We start from the raw sequence: 18348 nt of genomic DNA on the forward strand, positions 1-18348 counted from the left end.
TGAAGGTTCCTTTTTGTGTGTGCAAATTGTCTTTCAAATTGGGATTTGGTCATATATCTTACGGGAGGCAATATTTTATCCGAAGCGTGAATTTATTGTTTAAGATCAATTGCTTTTACTTTTTTGAACTTTAAAAAAAATAATTTGATATAAATTATTGCGACATCCAACATTTGCCTTTACAGAAACGACACCTAAATGAAACAATTTTAAGATTTTTTTTATCAACCAATCATTATTTAGAATTTTATTTATTAATAACCACTGTGCTGGGAAATGATAACTTGGGGTTAAACTATGAGAATGTTTAGATAGTTTTAACGTTTTATTAACATATTTATACTCTTTATACGTTGTCTTTAACTGATACCAGTTAGCATAGCTTTTAATCGTTATTTTTTATTTCTAACAATTTTTTACCAAACACAATTTAAATTGAAGTACATATTTGCTTGGCAAGATATTTGTAGTGAGGGCTGTTGGCTCGGAAATGTCAATTAAAATTTTAAAAACTGTACTAAACTGATGAGGTTAAGAATCCCTGAAAGGTATTAATTGTGTTCTTTTTCTCATTTGTCTCCCATTTGCATCTGTGTTGCAGCTCTGACACGCAATCTTTCTCGTATCTTCTACATAATTTCTCTCTCTTTATTTCCATCCCGTCTCCACTGCAGTGTCGCCCATCCGTTCGCGTCACAAAAGGTGGACAAGCTGATACTGGAAGAAACGGAAGCGGGGCGGCGCTTTCTGGCCACGCTGCGGCGCAATCACGAAAAGGAAATGCTGGAAGGTGAATCGCACCCGAGCTCGGCTCAGCCCGACGATGGTTCAACCATCGTGGTCGCCCGTTCCCTGGCGAAGGACAAACGAAGCTCGCTGCGGGCCACGCTAGAGCATTTGATCGTGCGCTATCTGCGCCGGCTGACGGCGAGTGGAGATGAGGACGAGAACGGGGAGGAGAACGGGGAAGCGGCCCGATACCGCAGGCAGTCGCCCATGGGCCACGAACGAACGACGACCGTCGGCAGCTTCCCGCCTCCGGAAGGTGACGAACCGGTCGGCGGGACCGTGGGAACGGGCGTCATTTCCAACTCGATGGAAATCACGCTGCTCACCAACGATACCGATACGAACCTGACGGATTCTTGGGATGACTCCGAGCGGTTCCAGCAGCAGCAGCAGCAGCAGCAGCAGCAGTTAAAGGATTCCGGCCACGGATATGGACTTCCCGGCTCGTCGGTTTCCGGCCAGTCCGCCGAGAAAGGTGTGGAGCGCGCTCACGAAAGTGGCGCCCGGCGGGACACGGCGTGGGATCGAAGTGTGGGGGCGAGTGCCGGGGACGAGCGCGTTCCTCCAAATGGAGCTTATGGTGGTGGTGGGGTCGGTGGTAGTAGTGAGGGTTTGGAGAACACTGCAAGTGAGGGCCACCGGCAGCGGGAGCAGCAGCAGGGGTCCGATGTGAGTGCTACCCATGATAAGCTTCGTGTTGGGGATGGCGATGGCATGCCTTTGGGTGTAGGCAGTGATACGGGGATGGGAACGGGCGAGGGGCACGTGAAGGCGCCCGGAAGTGGCGGCGGTCTTCGCCGGCAGAAGCAGCGGGAATGCGGCAACGTTCGGAAGCGCGTTTCGCAACTGGATCGCTTCGAGCTGGAACGGTCGATGCGGAATGGTTCCTTCCGGGAGTACAACATCCGGAATGCGCTGAACTACCGGTGAGTTGTTTCGTTCTCGTTTTTAATACTTTGAATTGTTTCCTGCTGTGACAGTGTGCCTCACTTTTCTTCGCCGCATTGTGACACAATGTATTTATCTTCTATAGTAACAATGGACGACTAAGTTTGCAAAAGAGACAGAATTTATGTATAATTACGACAATCTAGGAGAGCACACAAAGTCTGGCAAGAAATGATCCTTATTAATGTATTTCTAAATTATATTGTTGCGCAAGTTTTCTTATTTACCTTGTTCTTTCCTGCGATATTCTTTCTTAACCTGCTCATGAACATGGGTTCTTAAAGTTTTATGAGCAGGAAGTTCTCTACAGCTGTCTTGATAAATAACACATTTTTGAAACAGAAGACTTTAGACTGCACATAAAAATCGATAAAACACTAAAAGCAAACTTTTCACTTAACCGAAATTAAACACGTCGAGCGTTTCCGTTGAAAATCATCGATGAACGTGTTTGTTTCCATTGTACTATAAGCGTGTTCAGTCATTCGCATGGTGGTTTTTGACAAATATGAAATCAGGACAGTATTTTTAAGTAACTCTCCTTGGGAGAAACACATTTATCTCATTTTGCTTCGAATTTCGTTTGAATGGAACATTTTAAATCTCGTTTGTTGTTAAATCTGATATTAATTTTCCCAAGTTACAATGCAAATATTTATAAATTTCTTAGTAACAGTATATTCTACTTATTTGAAAAGATAATTTAAAAGTAGGAAATTTAATTTTAAACTCAAAAACTAATTAAACGAAGCCAAATTAATTAATACACTACGAAATTACACTACAAAAGCTAGATTGTAAGATGTTTACGCCATGAAAAGTTTCATGTGGATTCGTCATTCTAAAACACGACGCTTTTTCCTTTTTGTATTTTCGTCAACTTATTGGAGCTTCTCTAGAGGTCTAATTACTGCTGCTTCCGGTTTATGATTGAAAATATCGGTTTGATTTGAACATCCCACGCTCGTCAGCAGGTGACATTTTGTTGAACCCTCAGCTTCTCCGCCGAGTGACAAGTGTCGATTTCGATGCGATCTGGCAACGAATTGGAATGTTGTAGCAGATCCTAGAAATTCGCGGACAGGTATGTAAATGACTATGTAAATAAAGCCGGCTAATGGTATCGTGCTCCGGTAATACCACCACGTCACGGTTCGTTCGGTTCGAGGGTTTGTCCGCAGATTGATTGAGACACATTGCTCAAAGGCGGTTGCTTTGGGCGCATCTTGTGTTTTCATTCCTTCGACTCCTCCTTCCATCGCACTCCAGTTCTTCGGTGACGAGATTTATCTAGAATTATCCATCAATTCCGCCCGGTGCGGCCGGGGCGCTTCCCAGAAGACGCACCCGTGGTGGCCGGGTTTTTCTCGTTGCGCACGAACGCACTTATCCCCGGGGGCCGGGGTCGAACCTCGTCTTACGCACCCGCGCAATTATGCTGCCTTGGCCCGGTGATGCTGGGAAGTGAAGCGTTTCAATTATTATCAAACGGTGGCCTCGGCTGCTCCTAGCTTGGCCGATATTTTATTTCTTTCGCCGTTCCGTTCGCCGGTCGTAGCATTCCGAGCTGCTCGAACCCCGGCTCAGGCTGGGTCGGTCGGTTGGATTTGCATTTATTTTTTCTATCTTCCCGTTGCGTTGTGTATTTTGGCACTTCCCGTTCCACCTCGCTACGCAAATTGCAAACGAAACGAATCGGAGAAGATTGTTTTTCCTATTTCCCTTTTTTTATGGAAAAGGAAACCCCGTTCGACGATACTTCCGCCCTGCCCGGTGTGGGACTGATGCTTTCCTCTTTTTGTGCCAAGTCTTTTTCTTGTGAAATTTCGTCTGCTATTTAACTTTTCCAGCAGCTTCCTGAGCTCGTTTTCTTTCTATCAATTTTTCATTTCGCTCTTCCCTCTCCTCCGGCTCGCTACTTTTGCGACCATCTTTCATATCCTCCTCCCGGGATACGGGCGGGGAATACGCGCGTACTGTACCGATTGACCTTCTCTCCAGCGCCCCCCCGACTTTTCCCTCCAGCATTGCATTCGGGTGGAAAATTCTTTATTTTTCATCCGCCTCGGTTTCGGTTTGTTCTTCCAATTTCGGTCCAATTCGACCGACTCGGTTGCCGGATCCGTTCCGAAGCTGGTGGAAAGATGCTCTGTTTTCTATTCCCAGCATATACGATATGGTATTTTTCCGAGCGCGATACGAATCAAAACAAACCGAGCTGTGGAACCAAGCAGAGGACCGCATCGATGATCGTTTGTTTTCGTTTAATACGTCACCGGCTTTTCATAATTAAGTATCATTCGATTTCGGAACCGGAATAAGGAAGGTAGCCAAGACAGGGGAGGGGGGCGGGTGGACGTTGGTATTTATTTTCCGGCTAGCTTTTGGAGTCGCCGCTTCACAGGTCTGTTTATTGAGATTGGATAAATATTGCTGTTAGCTTTGGAAGTTTTTCTTCGCTGTGTATTCGAACATTTTTACTGTCATGTTGTTGACTTTCGTGCATCATATTTGCTTTGACGTTGGCACCGATTACGATGTTGAAGGAATCTTTTATACTTTTGAACATGCAACATTTGCTTGCAGCTCTTTTAACAAACGTCACGAACGATTTTTATTACGGGGGTTTCAATTACGAAATATTGCTTTTATGTCGCCATAATACTGGCCGATAAAATTGCTCACCAAAGCAGCAAAGGTACGGTCGGTTTCATGCATAAGTTTATGTTGTTTTGCATTCGCAATTGAACCGGTTGCTCTTTTCCGTAGCCTCCCCTAGAGCGGCGTAGAGTCTTTTGCACGTTGCAGTCACGTTTACCGTCGGTGGCATCTTTCCCGCATCTTTCGCCAAACGAGCTCCGGAACGGTATTAGCGGTCATTTCGACGATTCGCTAATAAAACTCGTCCTCGCCCCCGGTCGCCTCCCACATGCTGGAGTGAACCATAATTTACCTAATCTGCCCTCGCTTAGAGTCGCTCGGAATGGAGGGTTGCTCGTGGTTTGGGCTGCATCGCCATAAATCCACTTAAAATTTGCACCAGATCTGGCGTCATCTCGCCATCCGTGCGCTCCGAGCTAAGAAACGGTCAAGGTGGTGCCGGCAGTTCGCCAGGTCGGATCGAGCCATTGTTTCAGCGCTGGCTGCAGACAAATTTGCATATTCATCCAGCCATTCATCCGGGCAGTCGCATAGTTTCGGAAGGTAGAACGCAGCGGAATACGCCTCCTCGGTGCGAAGGTTTTTGCGCGAGAACGATCGAGAAGGAGTGTGGCAAGTGGATGAAATCCATTAAACTTTTGATGCGACTTGACAACTCGTCAGCGCCTCGGTACAATTTACGTCGAGCGAGTGATGGAATGGTGCTTCTAATTTCTGTGCCGTAATGTGCTGCGTCGCATCGGGCCTCCCATCCCGCCTGAAGGCCTCTCTAATTATGTTGAATTGTGCGCATGTTTCCTTTTTCTAGCGAATTTTTGGCTTCAAAAATAATCCCTCGCTCTGGACCAGGGACACTGGTCGACTGGACGTAAACACACCGTACCTGGGCGGAGGCGAAATTAACGCCAATTCACGGACCCGACCGGATCGGGAAGTTTTCCCAAGCGAAAGCCGCGGCCCCTTGGGGCACGCGCAGCGCACACTCACACACAACCACACCGACACCGGTGCGGACGCCAATTGCCAAAAACACGGCCGGCGCTGGATTTACTGACAGCTGCCCCCCCCCCCCCCCCCCCCCCCCCCCCCCCCCCCCCCCGGTAAAGAGACTAATTAATTATGCAACTTAATTTATTTCGCCATGTCTCGCGCGCTTTTCCGGAGCGTCTTCGGCGGGACGCAGCCGAAAACAAGGATTACGACACCGGGAACGACGGCGGTTTGAGTCGGTTCGGCATTGTCGCGGGGGCGTTCGGAAAGAGATTAGCAGCGTTCGCAACTGAAGGGGAGCTAAGACTTCCATGCGAAAGACTTCCAAGTGCGGCGTGCCGTTTCGGGGAAAATTCATTGCCGGTAGAATTAATACTACTCAGTCGACCGAATGTGTAGGTACGTGATGCGAGACTTCTTAACCCTTCAAATTGTGTGGTAGTTTACTAAGCCTGGCGTGTTCATACGGTTCTGCATTGAACGTTAGGAAAGTATTTGTTCCAGATTAAAATTGACTAATGAAGATAAAGAGAGGATAAGGAGAAAATAGGGCGATTATATGGGAAATTTTACAGTCTTTCTGTACAAAACTTACATTTAGAACAATTGTTAAAAAGCCACTATTCTTAAAAGTAATAAAGATTTTAAAGATTTGATATTAATTATGTCTTATATGATGAATCCTGTCTTAAGATGTTAAGAACTTCCGGGGTGAGTTAATACCGCATGTGCGTTTAGAACAGGGATTGGCACACGTTTTTCAAAAAGGGCCAGATGATTAAAGAGAAACCGAAGGCGCGGGCCGGATACTTTAAACGATGCTTCAATGTTTTCAAAGTAATACCCTTTGTAATGGAGAGTGGAACTTTCTAAAAAGCAAAGTTGCATAAAAAGTGGTAAAAGATAAAACATTCAAAATGTTATCGATAAACATATAACAGGAACACCTCGTTAAACAATTATCATCTTCATTTTTAGGAAGAAAATAAACCTGACATCGTGAACAAATCCTTTAAAAATTTGGAATGGGTTTTTAGTATAAAGCACCTAAATATTCTTACGGGCCGGATAAAATCATTTGGCCGGATTTGGCCCGCGGGCCGCACTTTGCCGACCCCTGGTTTAGAAGCAAAAACTTATGTTTTACCGTTAATTAACAATTAAAAACGTTAATTAATTATGCTAAAATGCAAATGACCCATAAGAGCGTTTCAATATAAATTTCAAATCTGTTAATTTAATCAAATAATATTATTAAATGATAGTATCTTCTGAGAGTTAGCTACGGTTTATTTACGATTTTCGATTTTTAAAGAGTTTAAAAAGCAGATTATATCAAATCAACGTGCCAAAACTGTGCCGACAGTTGATTTGATTGCATTTATGTTATTGATTGTTCCTGTCTATGCATTGAAAAGTTTGCGCCAGCGCAACCGTTCTATCTTTTACCGCTCGCTAGCGCTATGCCATAAAATAGCATAAAAAACATACAAAATTGAAAAGTTCAACAGTTCGTCGGAATGCGACTGCCGTTGCGCTGCCATCGGCGATATTGACACAAATTTGTACGCTGCAATCGTCGGCGAGCGATGCTGGTGGCTCGCTTTTGTTAGTGATCGAATCGAAAGGAAAAGCGGTCGTCGTTGCAGCGAACCGACGCGATGCACTCACAATGTGTGACTCTAATCAATTAGTCCAATTAGCAATTAATGGTAAACGCTCGGGAGCGGTACGGTTGCAATCTGCTGACAAGGATCCTCTCGGTTGCCGACAGCTAAGAGCATTTCTGCCTCAGAGAAGGGTCGTTTTATGCTACGGTGGGGTTTTTCGACCGGTTTTTTGCTTACACAAACTCATCGGAAAAATCTGGTGTTTTCGTTAGAAAGCAGAGAGCTAGAGAACAGGCGTTTAAAAAGACTGTTCACTTAGAATGGTTACCGCAGATTTAACATGCATAGAAGTCGGTTTGGATGTTATTGGTTATTGAGAGGAAACGATCTGTGGAATCTCGGAACTGTAAATTTCTGAATGGTATTAGGTTTGTCTTTTGTAACTTTCCCGATGTGCTAGACATTGCCATAAAATTGTCCCACCGGGAATGCTCAATAGGAAAATGAGGTCGCCTTAACCGATACACAAACGTGAAATCGATCCACCTGCGGAGCTGACAGTTGATGAGTTGCCAACGCTGGCATACTGCCAAATCCCGGCCAGGGGTGACACATCGTGATGAACTACGAAGCATGAGCTAAGCTGGCGTACACCTGGATTTTCATGTGGCCACCATCACGGATCCGGTCCTCTTGCCACCGGAAGCGGACCACCGCCGGAGCCCGACCTGCTCCGTCGGCTTAAGCTGCGAACGAGCGGCGTAATTGATGGTATGACATATTCGTTTATTGTTGTGTAGACATCTTATTAATGCAAACGAGCTCGCCGGCGAGAGTCGTACATCACTGTCACGGGATTTTTTGGCACCGCTCGGGAAAGGGACCAATTTGCCAGACCCAGGGCATGTCTGCGCTGCGGAGCGCCCCGCTTCCCCTTTCCTCCCACCTCTCAGCCTGTCATGGATGATCCACTTTGAGCCGATGATGTGAGCTATGAGTTATGTTTCGATTACATCCTGCGCGGTCCAAAATCGGGAACGCCGCCACCGAATTTCGTGCCGTTCGTTTCGCCATGTTTTTGAATATCTCTATCTTTGAAATGCCACAAGATGTTGGTCTGGCCCAGCGATGCAGGCGGCAAATGGGAATGTAATATTTCACTAATTGCCAGCAGAAATGCCTCACGGTTCGCGTGACGTTCCCTTCTTCGATTACTCAACGTCATGGTTGACGTTATGAAAGAAGTTCTGGCAAGATTGATTACGAGTTTCGTCGATTGCTTTTCATTACCGGTTGCTCGTTACACGAGAAACACTTGTGCAACTAATTATTTTATTCAATTTACGAGCTACAACACGACATGCTTGAAGCTTTATTTATAATATTTTTGGGAAGGAACTTTACATGATATTCTAATTAAAAGGCTTTCCTAAAGGTTTGTTGGTATTATTTTAGAGACTGTTAAAAATGACGGTAGCCCAAACCCTCAAATGGCATTTCGGTTCCGAACCGATCTTGTGGATCCTTTGCGAGCGAAAATGAGGCCCCAGCTTCTTGGTTCGATTCTTGTTTATTTACTTTGGGCCCGTTTTTCATCGGCTTTCCTGTTATCTTACCAATTATGTACCAGACTCACCGGGCCATCCATTAGGTGAAGGCACAAGGGAGGACTCAAGAGCCTACTTTTGGTCGCTTTCAGCAACAGCCTGCATGTTATCTTCGTTTCCGCTCGGTTTCTTGCTTCCTTCCCCCCTTCTCATCAAGAAAGCAATACAACAGTAAGAGTTTATTATATACCACTTCTTTCTCTTACCGGCAGTTCAATGAACCCTCCCGACATTCCACGTGCGCAAGGGTTTTTCCTTTCGGCTAACCCTCCGGTGGCCTTTCGGTCGGAAAATGCCCCGAAATTTGTGCTCTGCGGGACGTGCGCAGGTACGGTACCTTACCGTACCGGAGGGGCTTTTCTTCGGTTTCTTATCAAATTGAAGGCAAACCGGCTAGACGTTCAGCCATTATGTTGTGAAAGTTTTTTCCCTCCCCCTCCTCCCACCGATTGGCGGCGAAAAGGATACTTAGTCGACCGCTTGCTCCAGCAGTCATCTTTGTGTGCGCCATGGTAACGAATGCCTGAATAATTTCGTTGCTTCCGACCAGGGCACTCTACATCACCCAAAGAGAAGTGGAGTGGAGGACCAAAACCACGTAGAGAGTACCTGCGTCGTTTGCTGTAATCGAAATTGTCACCGAACATGCGATCGCAAATTTTCCCACCCTTTCCGGAGGGCTGTCTTCTCTCGTTCGCTGTTGTTGATTTTTCACTCCACATGGTAAGGGGGGTGCAAGGCGTTCGGGGTTGGGTGGAAGCGACGCGGACCAACTGCCAACCCATGGTCACCATCAAGCACCACACGTACAGGAAAAACCGCCTCCACGTCGGTGGATTGCAACATTGAAGTAGTGAGTCCTTGCCGCGACACGGTTGGGGAATTGGAAATGCGCAATGGATAAATAATGGAACGCTCCGTGTTGTAGAGCGAAATCCAACCCCGTGGTTCCCGAGGGTCAACTCGGGCGGTTTTTGCAAAATCCATCCGGACTCCGGACTCTCCCAGCCTTAAAGGTGGATCGGGTGTAAAGTTGGCTAAACTCGGTCACGAGAAATTGAGCGACATGTGAAAGTTAACGGATGGTTTCGCCCTCCGTTGCACGACAGGTGGAGATTTTCCGGAAGTTTTTGACACCGTCTCAAACCAGTGCTTAGCGGGGAAAAGATTGACTCGACGTGCAGTGTGTTTCTTTCGGAGGGAAGCACGGAAACGAAGGATCCGATTCGACTGTGAACCGTACTGCAGTAACACTGATGTCTGTCCTCCCGAGACCCATGCCAGCCGAGGGATAGTTCTAGGGGCCACTTATGAATGTTGCATTTGTTCCTAAATCTCCTGCACAAAGGCACAAAGGAAGGGAATGCCAATGTTACAACGAAGTGGAATGAATTTCCCGGTTCGCTTCAGATCGACTTTCAACCCGAGCGCCACTTTCCCGGCGGAAGAAGAATGCGAACTGCAAAATGCCACCTCGTACATTGAGCCAGCAAGAGGATTCTTCTTGCAATCCCATGCCGGCAACATGATGGGTGGAGGTGGTGACATATCATTATCGATCGTCTTAATGCCGGCTTATGCAGTCGCTGTTGAACGAAGGTTTCGCAACTCCCCTGCTTTACGGCGAAAACATAGCAATCGAGTCGGGGAAGGATTTGGAAGCCCTTAAAGATGTTCAACAAGAGCACTCTTCTCGTCTCCAATTTCAGCGGAGTTTGTTTGCGATAGGTGATATTGGAGTACCTCGACCATTCTGATTGAATGTGCCTTTTCTTTCTTTCACTGTCCATTCGTTACTTTGACAGTTACTGAATTTCTTAAAATGTGACACTGGTTGCAAATTAGTTCGGATGAAATTAAAAAATTCAAAATGAGTAATTGTTATACTTTACCGTAGCTTTTGATGATAGTGCTATCCATACTTAAAGAACGTTGACTTAAGCTAAATACCCCTTGAGCTATCAACAGAAGTATCTTCATCAAGTCGCAAAGCAAATCTTTGCATAATCATTGTTTCGACATTCCAATCTACCTCAATCTGATCGAATGAATGTGTTATTCTATGTAACCAACTGATCACCATGATTATTCTTGTACGATACTGATAATTTTAGTTTTCCTATTGTTAAGAGTTTAGGTTTTCCTGGCTAATCTGGCGAAACCAAGCACCTGTTGCGTTTCTTAAGTTGTTAAACTTAATTATTCTTTTGGAGTAACCCGGTCACCTCATTTTGAAAATTTTCTTTGCTTAATTACGATACTAGTTGTTGGCCGTATAGGTGAATTATGTTATTTTAGTGTACCAAGAGGTTGTTAACTTTATATTTAATTCACTGAATATCTTGAGATGACAAACATTGCTTCTACTACTTCAGCTACAAGCATCAATTGGGGAAAACAGATCTGAATGGACCTTTGATTGAGGAGCTGTTCGTCTTTCCCGTATTTCTTTTGCACTTTCGCACGAAAAAAATTCATTTGCTTTGCATCGTAGATTTATGAGACAGTTTCTTTTTAAGCTTCACGAGGGGAATCATCAAACAAAAATTGGGAATAAAACCATCAAGCATGAACGCTATGAATCGACCAGAATGTTCGTGAGGTATTTGCGCGCATTCTTTTTTTAATTTGGAATTTTAATAAAAGTGTTCTTTCAAATGTTCGAGTATCTACGGAAGAAAGTTTGGTGTCCTAATACTTTCCGGTGCGTTATTGACATGCGCATCACACGCTGGATTATGTTATATTTTTCTCGAATATTGTAAGACATGTTGCATTCTTAGGAACTTTGTTTGAACATGAAGTCCTCGGTTATTCGGCTGAGCCGAACCCTGACTTAAGCTTAAAATATAATTGAAATGTCTTGTCGATTTACTGTATACCGAAATTCTTCTCGCATTTTGGAAGGACTTAAGCGCAGTGCAAAATCATCCAAGACGGATTAGCGTAACCCACTCCAAGTGACAAAGTGCCTACCGATGTTTGCGCAAAACCCCGAACAAAAAAAAAAAAAACATTACATCAGCAACCATCTTCCCTGCTGGTATTATCCCGAACAGTTTCTTGATATCGACGGGGAGAAAGAAGTGAAAGAAATAAAATAAAACCCTCCGGATGGATCTTTAACTTGTCGCCATCAAATCAACGAACCACTGCCGCACTCCTCCGCTTGGTTGGTAAAGTGTTTTCCGCAAGCTGCCAGGACCGTGATAGCCAACCCACGCCCGCAGGGCATTTGTTTAGTCTGCGAACGACATCAAACGGTCGTCTGGCAACTTTGGCCTGCGTCTGCGTGAGGCTCAGCGTGTTCGAGGCAGGAAGGTGAGTGTATTTACCTTCACGCCACAGATCTCACCCCGTGGGTTCCGTCCTTCAAAAGCCCGGGCTGCGTGTGTTTTTGTTTTCCCTCCTAGATTGTGTTTGTGTTGCGTGTGCAGCAGCTAGGAGTTCTAGCTTTTCCACCCAGCGTCGGTTGCCCGTTTGTGAAATTGATGTTCCTGAATCGCCTTGAAGTCCTCTCGGTGAAGGTCCTCCCGTTTCTTGCCATCCCCCTGATGGCGGTTTCGGTAATGATGCTCCAAGACCGCACCATCGCTTTCTTTTTCATTGAATCATCTTGGTTCCATTTCACCCCACGTTTCTTCAAGGACAAAAGCTTTCGGGCACGGGCGTTGCAGGCGCAATGGTGTGGTGTAGGTACCGCCAGAAAAGCGCCGAAAGAAAGGATCCCGCTCCCGCTTTTCTGAGGTGAGTGTGGCTGTGCGAATCGGTTGCGTCGGGTGAGAACGATTGGATTGAATTTCATTTCGGAACAAAAGAAATTCGATTTGGAGCCACCTTTTCTCGGCAAAATCGCGTAGGTTTGTTTGGAAGCGTTGTTGTCCATAGCTTAAGGGCGCTGCTGCTGTGTTGTTCGCCGTTCAATTTGGTAAGAAATACCGTTTTCCTACTGCCCGGAAAACACCTCACATTCGAACAAAATCGAACCAATCGTAAGGCAATGAAAGCGAATTAAATCTGCGTTCGTTGGGACATATTTTAAAGAATTAAGTGGTTGAATTTAACAGTTTTTAAATCCATTTTTTGTTTTGTTTACTGCATTCAGTTTTGTTAAATCACCGGGCTTTAACTAAATGTTTATGCATGCTTGCAGTGATATGGTAGCCTACATTATTCAAATAAAAAAATTCTAGTTCATTTAAGTTCTAGTTCATTCAACTTTTCGAATCAGTGGTAGTAATACTGTCCGATATCATATCAATCGCATTGTATTTTTCCGAACATGTGTATCAGATGTTTCCTTCCGTTTTCGCGTAGAGTTCAACGAAGCTAATTCGCGACTCGAACGTTGACACACATTTTTAATGTTCGATGTTTATTGTAATATTCAAGTTGTCCGCCAGCAGATTTTTCTTGTTCGAGAATAATTTCTCTGAAAGATTCAAACAATGATAAAAAGGGAATCAAACACCTGTTGCTTTATCGGTGAACTTCAGCACAATACATTTATGACCAAAATATTATTCAAGCTTCATAAACGTGTTCAATTTCGCCTCTGTCTAAATTGACTAATTTTTTTACAATTGTAAATTATCTAAGCAACTCATCACTTACTTATTTACTTATGTGGCGCTACAACCGCTGAGCAGTCTTGGCCTGACGAAGCAACTCATCACAGCATCGAAAAATAAGGTGCAATTGTACTTCATTCGTAGCTTTTCGAAATCATAAATTTTCATCCATCCCCAATCACCACTTGTATTGGCTTAACGTAACAAAAAATTTAAAATGGCCAATCCGAGTATTGTGAACAACTTCAAAAGTTATGTATAGTTAAGTTTTGTTTTGGTTTTAGATTATATGAGGTTTTTTTTTGTATCCTTTTTACGGACTTTGTATCCAATGTAAAAGGACTTTGCTGTTCACTATCCTTCGTTATGTGGTAAAATTAGTTGAGTTTAAAATAATGTTTGTTTACATCTAAAAAACACCATCAACGTGAAATTAAATCGTAAAGTCTTTTATAAAAACACAGTTCAAGGACGTAAGAAACTGTTTTAAGTATATTCCTATTTAATCGATAATAACAGATTATATGTTGTTTTGAAAAGCATTAAAATGGCTGCAAGGTAAAGGAAACTGTACATGTGCAAATAATCTGTGGCTTTGGCCCGATCGGTTCATGTTTCCTCTAAAAACCTTTCTTCCCGACTGAGTTACAATATCATGTAATTTCTATGTACTATTGAAGTTGTGTTACATTGCCTTTGTCCCGTGAAATTTCTCAACTGACCTCAACAGAAACGCCAAACAAACCTACAGCGACGGTACACGCACACATTGATTCGATGCCGATCGAACTAAGCCTAGTGGCAGTAAACCGCTCCTATGCCTGGAGCAAAATTTACATCCACATTTCCCCCTGGTATATCGTTAAGGACCGGTACCGGGCCGGGCAGCTGAAAAGGACCTAAAAAAGGGTTGAATTCTCCCCAACGGTGGAGAACGAGTTTGCTTTTCATCGACACAGGGCGAAAGGGGGTAACGAAAACGATCGCTCGATTTGGTGGAGCGCATAAAGAAGGAAGGTTTATGCTCGGAGACATTAAGGCGTGGCTGCTGCATTAGTTTTTGCTCCTGCAGCCGGTGAATGGGGGAGTCTATCCGCACTCTGTCTGTTAAATTATGATATTTCCAGTGAACAAGTAACCGTGCGTAAACTCGTGGGTCGCGCTCGATTTGGAAGCTAACGGAGTGTATGTTTCTGGATGAATATTCGATGTACTTGATACTCTACTAGCTAGTGTATCGTGCAGCACTGTGCCTGTTTTTGTTGTTTTAATGTTCTGTATGTAGTTAAAAATTCCAGTGAAAGGTATGATTTAACAAATATTTTGTTAGTTTTACAAAAAACTTAGTACACAAAAACGAATGATACCTACTGTATTGGTTTGAACTGAGCCACCATTAAAATAAATTCAATCAAAGACTTTTTGCAAAGAGCATGACTATTTTCTATCCGCTTTGTATACCCGCTGCTGTTTGCTGTTTAAACCCATTTAAATATCCCAATTTAATCGATATTCAAACACCGAAATGTACCGTTTTCATACCGCGCTGTTTAATGAACGAACCGTTTTATTGACAAGAGAAATGAAATTTGCGAAACTTTTACCTCATATTTATTCTAACCACGTCCTTCCAAAGCGCGCATTCCACTTACCGCTTCGATACCCAGCCACTTTTCTTCCCGGAAAATGGCCCCGTGCAGTGCGCGAAAATGCGGTTAGCATTTCGCCACGGCTCATCGTTCGGGATGGGTTTATCGAAAAATCGAATCTCTCCCCTCAAAAAAGGCGGCGTTAGATCCTTGATTCATTAGATTACACACCAACGGTATAATTAAATAAATTATCCATTCGAGGCCCCCGGGATGGTCGTGTTTGTACCTTGCACCGGACTCGCCAAACAATGATTCCGGGACGAACTTTCTGCCCATGACAGGCGCCGCTTCGACGTCCACTGGAAGGTGCAATAATTTTTCCAACCCACCGGGAGCGCATTGTCCTTTTCTGTGCTGGCTTCAATGGCAGGCGAAATTGAATGGTCTCCTCCCGATTCATGTACTCCCTCATCGGTGGGGGATTTGTATTGTGTATTCCCGCTGTTGAGTGTGGTTAAATATTTGTGGAAAAATCATCCCCCAAAAAGTCGTACCGAGGCGAGCAAAACGTGCAGGTGTTTGCGTGTGTGTGTGTGTGTGTGCTTTCTTGCAGGGTGGAAATTCAGAGGGGTCACACAGCAACATAAGGTGCCGAACGGCAACAGCCTGCTGTGGACGGCAACAACGTGTTTTAATTCAATATCAATCATATTTTCCGACCTCCGGTACCATGTGTTGGTGGATATTTCCCGGTGCCGGCAGATGACGCGAGGACGCCGGGATTCGGTTGAGGGTGACATTCCGCCGGTAGACTTTCGGGGGAAGCCAGCAAAATCAACCCCTTTTTTTGTAAGCGGCTTTTCCGCCTGCCAATCCGTCATCAGCGTACGGGGGAGAATGCTGGCTTACAGTTAGCCGTCACTACCAACGATTCCGTACATTTGATAAACACCTTGTCGTCGGGAAAGTGTACCGGAAGGGGCGTGCTCTGGCGTCCCGGGGAAAATATGGCAAGTAAATTCCGAAAGCGTGGTGGCAAAAAGGATCTACCGAAACTAATTTCCTGGTGCCATTCGGCGGGTGAAGTTCGACGGTTATGATTTTTGTTCGGCCTGCCCAATTTTCCGCATCCTCCGAAAGATCGCTTACCGTCTGGTGGTGGTGGTGGTGGTGGTGGTGGTGTTGGTAAAAATCCCACCTCACTTTTACAGACCCTCGGTACGCAGCGAAACAATTTCATTAGCACACGTTCCGCAGGTGCCCTCCTTATCCGATGAGTTTCTTTTATCTACGGCTAGAGATAGAAAAACCCCGAACACAGGCATCGTCCTGATTGGCATCTGCCGTAACGGCTGGAAACGTGCCTACCATCGCAAGAAGGACACTTTTGGGAGCACTTTAGTTTCATCCCGGGCGCGCCGAGGAAAGACTGTGCTCGTTTTTGTGCCGTCTTCTTTGGCCTGCAACTTTCCAACGCTCAACCGAACCGAGAGTGTCCTTCCGGCTGGAGTGCGGGCGTTAAAAGTTCGCCGAACCGGAAGTCAAGTCCATTCAGCGAATGAATTATCTTTTTTCGGAATTTTCCGCTACTTAGGTTTTTCGACTTCGGCGGAGGTAGATTGTGCTGCGCAGGCTGAGAATTATTACACTTTGATTGGTTTTTGTGGGTTTTTTAGTACAGTTCAGAACAACGACACGGTTTGATACTAGGTATTGTGCAGGCCTGTGGTCTTTTCAAGACATCAACTTTGCCAGAGAAAGGGAAAACTTCTGAGTTTCGATTAAAATAAGAAACAGGTACGCTGCGATTAATCATGTTAATCAATATCAGGTATATAGTATCATCTTCTATATTCGTGTAGATTCGGAACTAATTTAATGTTTAATTTAATTCTGATATGTAACTAAATTTGCACATTTTTTTTAAAGCAAACCTGTAACTTCACCCTTTTGTTGTTTTATTGTTAAGAACCGTTAAACTTCATCATGAAGAAATTATGGAATGAGATGTTTTTACGTACTTTAGATGATCGTTGTGTTTTTTCAATGCTTTGTTACTGGTATCAACCAGTAAACAAACTGAAAAAATAGCTTGTCTTTTCAATGTTTTGATTGTGTCAATGATTGTGTTTTTACTTAACTTTCGTTGCTTTGGTTGTACTTTGTTATAAACTTAATTTAAAATAAGTGGTTAAAATGTTGACATAGAATTGTTTATACGTATAATCTTGGCAGATTCATTTTTTTTTTTCATAAAGCTTTCGAGATTTCTCTCGATTTTCTTCAATCATTTGAGTTGGTTGTGTCAACGCCAGCAAAACTGGCGTGGTCTGGTCGTCGGGCCCAGAAATGAATTTCAAAGCACATTTGAATGTAATGCAATAAAAAGCCAATTTTCCTAATCGCAATGCCTGTGCTCCTTCGCGGGGAGCTAGATTCGCAAATTTCCTCCAAACACGGCCAATCGACTGAGAAGCCGGCCGGGGAATCCGGAACGCACTCCGGCACGCACGAGCTACGTCAAGTAGATCGGCGTGGGAAGTCGCCGAGGGTGGCGGTATTTTGGCTTCCCAAATCGGGCGCCGCGGTATCGTGTTTCGGATTTTGTGTGCTGCGGACTTTCCAAGGTAACATTGGCCATAAAAATTTTCGGCCCCGAGAACATGCGCACTGCCAAGGGCACCAAAACCGTGGTCCTCCACGGGTTTTTCTTTTTCCCCTCGGTCGGGTCGAAGCAAAATGATACGCTCGCTTTTCCGCGGCGCTTCCCAGCGGAAGCATATGGATGTGTGGGCGGGGGGAGAAGTCTACGCACACGTTGTGGGACGGAATAGGGTGGCGATACTTTTACTTTCCATGGTTTTGCCTGCAAATGCTTTATTATGCTTCAAAAGGATGACTAGCGGCAGCATTGAAGTATTTTGGGAATAATGTTTTTGTGGTTTTCCTTTTTTTCCATTCCGAATGGTTTGTTGTATTGATGGTGTTACATTGCTGTTGAGAAGGTTCCTGCTTTGTCTCGGTATACGAAACATGACCTAACGTGTTTCGAAGAACATTAGTTTCGAATCATGCGGTGCATGCAAATATGTAAGAACCTCTGGAAAAATTGCTTATAAGTTAAAAACAATTGCCGACGTGTGATTTAGATTTGAAACTGAACAAGTACTAATTTAATAAAAATATAGTTGTATTAGCAAGGCTAGGAAATTATATAATCTAGGCGCTATTGAACTTTTGAAACCATTTTTTTAGAAGATAATTTCACCAACTCCAATCCAATTAAATTATTTAGCCTTTGACTGAATTGTGCAGGCAGTAGAAATCGCGGTTTGCATCCTAATGCAATTATAAAGCTAATCAAATTAACAGCAATGCAATGGACCGATTTGTGCAGCGATCATTTTGTTCGAATGGGTTGGCTAAATATCCATTTTCTAGGTTTCTCTTTCAATCACAGCAATAACTTAATGATACGATTTAGCGTAATGGCTTCACACACCACCTGTAGGGCCGACATCACTTTGATTTGAAATTGTACGTACTTGATCGATGGGCAAAATTTCACTTTTCACGTTCG

The 18348-nt window shown here is 44.3% G+C and overlaps 1 protein-coding gene across 1 annotated transcript in view; it reads left to right on the forward strand.

The window, feature by feature from the left end:
- Positions 1-18348, forward strand: part of LOC131264113 (uncharacterized) — a 72237-nt gene that overhangs the window by 12287 nt on the left and 41602 nt on the right. The window contains exon 3 of the mRNA XM_058266402.1: positions 675-1715. Coding sequence (XP_058122385.1) covers positions 675-1715 — 1041 coding nt within the window. The remainder of the gene's footprint in view (positions 1-674; positions 1716-18348) is intronic.

This window comes from Anopheles coustani, chromosome 2, assembly GCF_943734705.1.
Source record: "Anopheles coustani chromosome 2, idAnoCousDA_361_x.2, whole genome shotgun sequence".
NCBI lineage: Eukaryota > Metazoa > Arthropoda > Insecta > Diptera > Culicidae > Anopheles > Anopheles coustani.